Source organism: Penaeus chinensis, chromosome 20 (genome assembly GCF_019202785.1).
Source record: "Penaeus chinensis breed Huanghai No. 1 chromosome 20, ASM1920278v2, whole genome shotgun sequence".
Lineage (NCBI taxonomy): Eukaryota > Metazoa > Arthropoda > Malacostraca > Decapoda > Penaeidae > Penaeus > Penaeus chinensis.
In genome coordinates this window covers 9,567,638-9,570,137 of record NC_061838.1, presented here as the reverse complement: position 1 = coordinate 9,570,137, position 2,500 = coordinate 9,567,638, and the positions used below count along the sequence as shown (strand labels likewise).

Sequence of the window (2,500 nt, the reverse complement as noted above, 5' to 3'; positions counted from 1 at the left end):
CTAAAAATTTATGAAATTTTTTTTTTTTTTATTTTATACCTAATGCAATCCTAATTACTGATAAGAAATTTTTTTTCACAGTTAGAGCTACTTTATAATACAGTAGTATAATGTAAGGAAGCAATACCACTGCTCATTCAGCTGACTCACGCCTTGCAACACCATGTAACATATCCAGCATTGATTTGAACAAAGTCAGCCAACTTAGATTTTTTTCTTTTAGCTTTAAACCACTGTGATGCTTTTAGCAAAGAAAAAAAATATACCACTATACATGCTGTTTGTCTAGGGTCTAACATGATTGATATCAATATAAACTTATGAAAATAAGTCTTTAGATACACAACATATATAACATTTACTCTTCTTTTAAAGAAACTGGAAATTTTAGATGTACTTTCTCCAAGTTTACAACTATTTAGCTAGCACAACTTAAGAATAGGCTTGACCCCACATGACATAATAGGACATCATCCTGGTATGAATGATGGTTAAGCCATGCTGTGACAGGAAGTCATCTGTCATGAGTGGGTTAATGGTGGAAACAAAGACAACACAAATTACTGTTTCCTATGCAAACTGTCAAGTTTAAAATAAGCTACCTGATGATTGTTTATCAGAATTATTACTGGTCAACAGGAAACACCTGATTTATATAATGTTTATCCAACTAAAGTGTAGTTTTATACCTGCACATAAGTTGGTATGCTTGCATACTGAGTGATGCTTCTTCATACAACAGAATGGAACATCTCATATACATCATAATCTCCAGTTTTAGGGATTCTGGTATCAGTGTATGATAGATGAGGACTGTGAGGAAAATGGCAGATGGATTTAGAGTGGAGAGAGAGTGGCATGTGTGTGTGGGGAGGGAGACTAAACCAGTCGTAAATCTGTGCATTCTAAACAATTATCTTCATCAAACAAGCGTACTGCATTATATTACATCCCATATCATTGCTTCATTTGAAATGAAATAATAATATCCCATTAACTATTAAACCCCTTTCATATTCCTTTCTAGTGAATGGATAATTGATAAAGGGATAATACTATACTAAAACCTATCCTGTTATTCAAGACTAATGTCAAATTACCATTCCATAATCCTAAGTACAATACAAACAAAAAGGAAATACATTTACTATACACACAAGCACAATTCAAATCACAAGGATGAACATCATACAGCCTGAATTTACCTGAAGACAGCTAATTTGTTGAGGTGCCTCAGGAGGGTGAGGAGGTATAGAGGAGGCAAGAGGAGTATCAGCCATACTTTTTGGCTGATTCTTGGAATGTACAGGTTGAGGTTCTTACACAAATATATCAGGTACCCACAGCAGAACCCTGTACAGTAACAAAGAACAGGTTTCAAGAAGATATGTCAAAATTTTACTCATTAGAAAAAAAAATTGTCTCCACTTTTTCACGCTATCAGAATGCATATTTTTGTTTCAATTATTGATAAAAAGTGATGTACCTTTTCTTCATTGCTTATCAATACTTTTATTATGTATATTTCTTATTTTCATTACTGTTTTAACCCTCTTACTCCAGAAGTCCACAATCATAGCCTAGTAGACAGACAAAGAAAGCTACATTTGTCACTTGTACAAATTGCACAGTTTAGGAGCGAGTCAGGAGTCAGCTATATACCAAATTCCTGTCTTGTCACTGGCCAATGATCCCCTCCTCATAGATTAGTTAGCCAATCAGAAAATTGTGATTTATTTGCAAGTAGGTATATGAATCTAGTTGATCTTGTTGCATTGGAGATTCAATTTAGTTGAAATATTATGTAGCATTAACCAAGTGATTTGTATAGACAGTACAGATAATCTGCACATATTTTTAGATACATAAAGGTTTTAAGTTATATTTAGAGCTAGTTGGATGCATGTCTGTTTTATTGTACCCTAAGTGTATTGTTAATGATTTTTAAGCATAATGCAAAAACCACTTTGTGTATAGCCCATACTCTCTTTCTGAAAGTTATTTATATCAGGTGAAAGAACACTTTCTTTCCTTTGCATTGATATTTAATAATGTATACTGTGGAGTAATATGTAAATCATCCACAAATCAATAGGATGTCTGCCCTTTGATCACAGTTTAAGCCCAAAAACATGTTGGAGTAAGATGGTTAACATTTTGACAAAATGTTCTACTATGGACAATACATATCACTGAAAAACTTCATGTAAAACTTTGAAATAAAATGATGATCTCTCTCCTTTTACAAAGACTATCCAATAATCCGCAACACTTAAATCCACAAAACCGCCACTTTAATCTTACCAATCTGCGAAACTACAATGGCAATATCAACGAGACGCTTGCCACCGGGACCCATTGCATAGAGCCCTACATCCCCATAGGTGAGGTCTGTGGAGGGAGTGGGCGGGTGGCGCTCGTCCTCATCCTCGTCATCTGAGGAGTCTGGAGGTAATAGCGGCACCTAAGATCAAATAATGTGGTGTTGGTTTATTTGTGC

At 34.6% G+C, this 2,500-nt stretch overlaps 1 protein-coding gene across 2 annotated transcripts in view; it reads right to left on the bottom strand.

Annotated features, from left to right (window-relative positions):
• The window catches only part of LOC125035810 (amino acid transporter AVT3B-like), a 23,582-nt gene that overhangs the window by 13,135 nt on the left and 7,947 nt on the right, over positions 1-2,500 (bottom strand). For both annotated transcript variants that reach the window (XM_047628030.1, XM_047628029.1), the window contains exons 3-4: positions 2,305-2,464; positions 1,206-1,353 (exon numbers count right to left, since the gene is read on the bottom strand). In XM_047628030.1, coding sequence (XP_047483986.1) covers positions 1,206-1,353; positions 2,305-2,464 — 308 coding nt within the window. The remainder of the gene's footprint in view (positions 1-1,205; positions 1,354-2,304; positions 2,465-2,500) is intronic.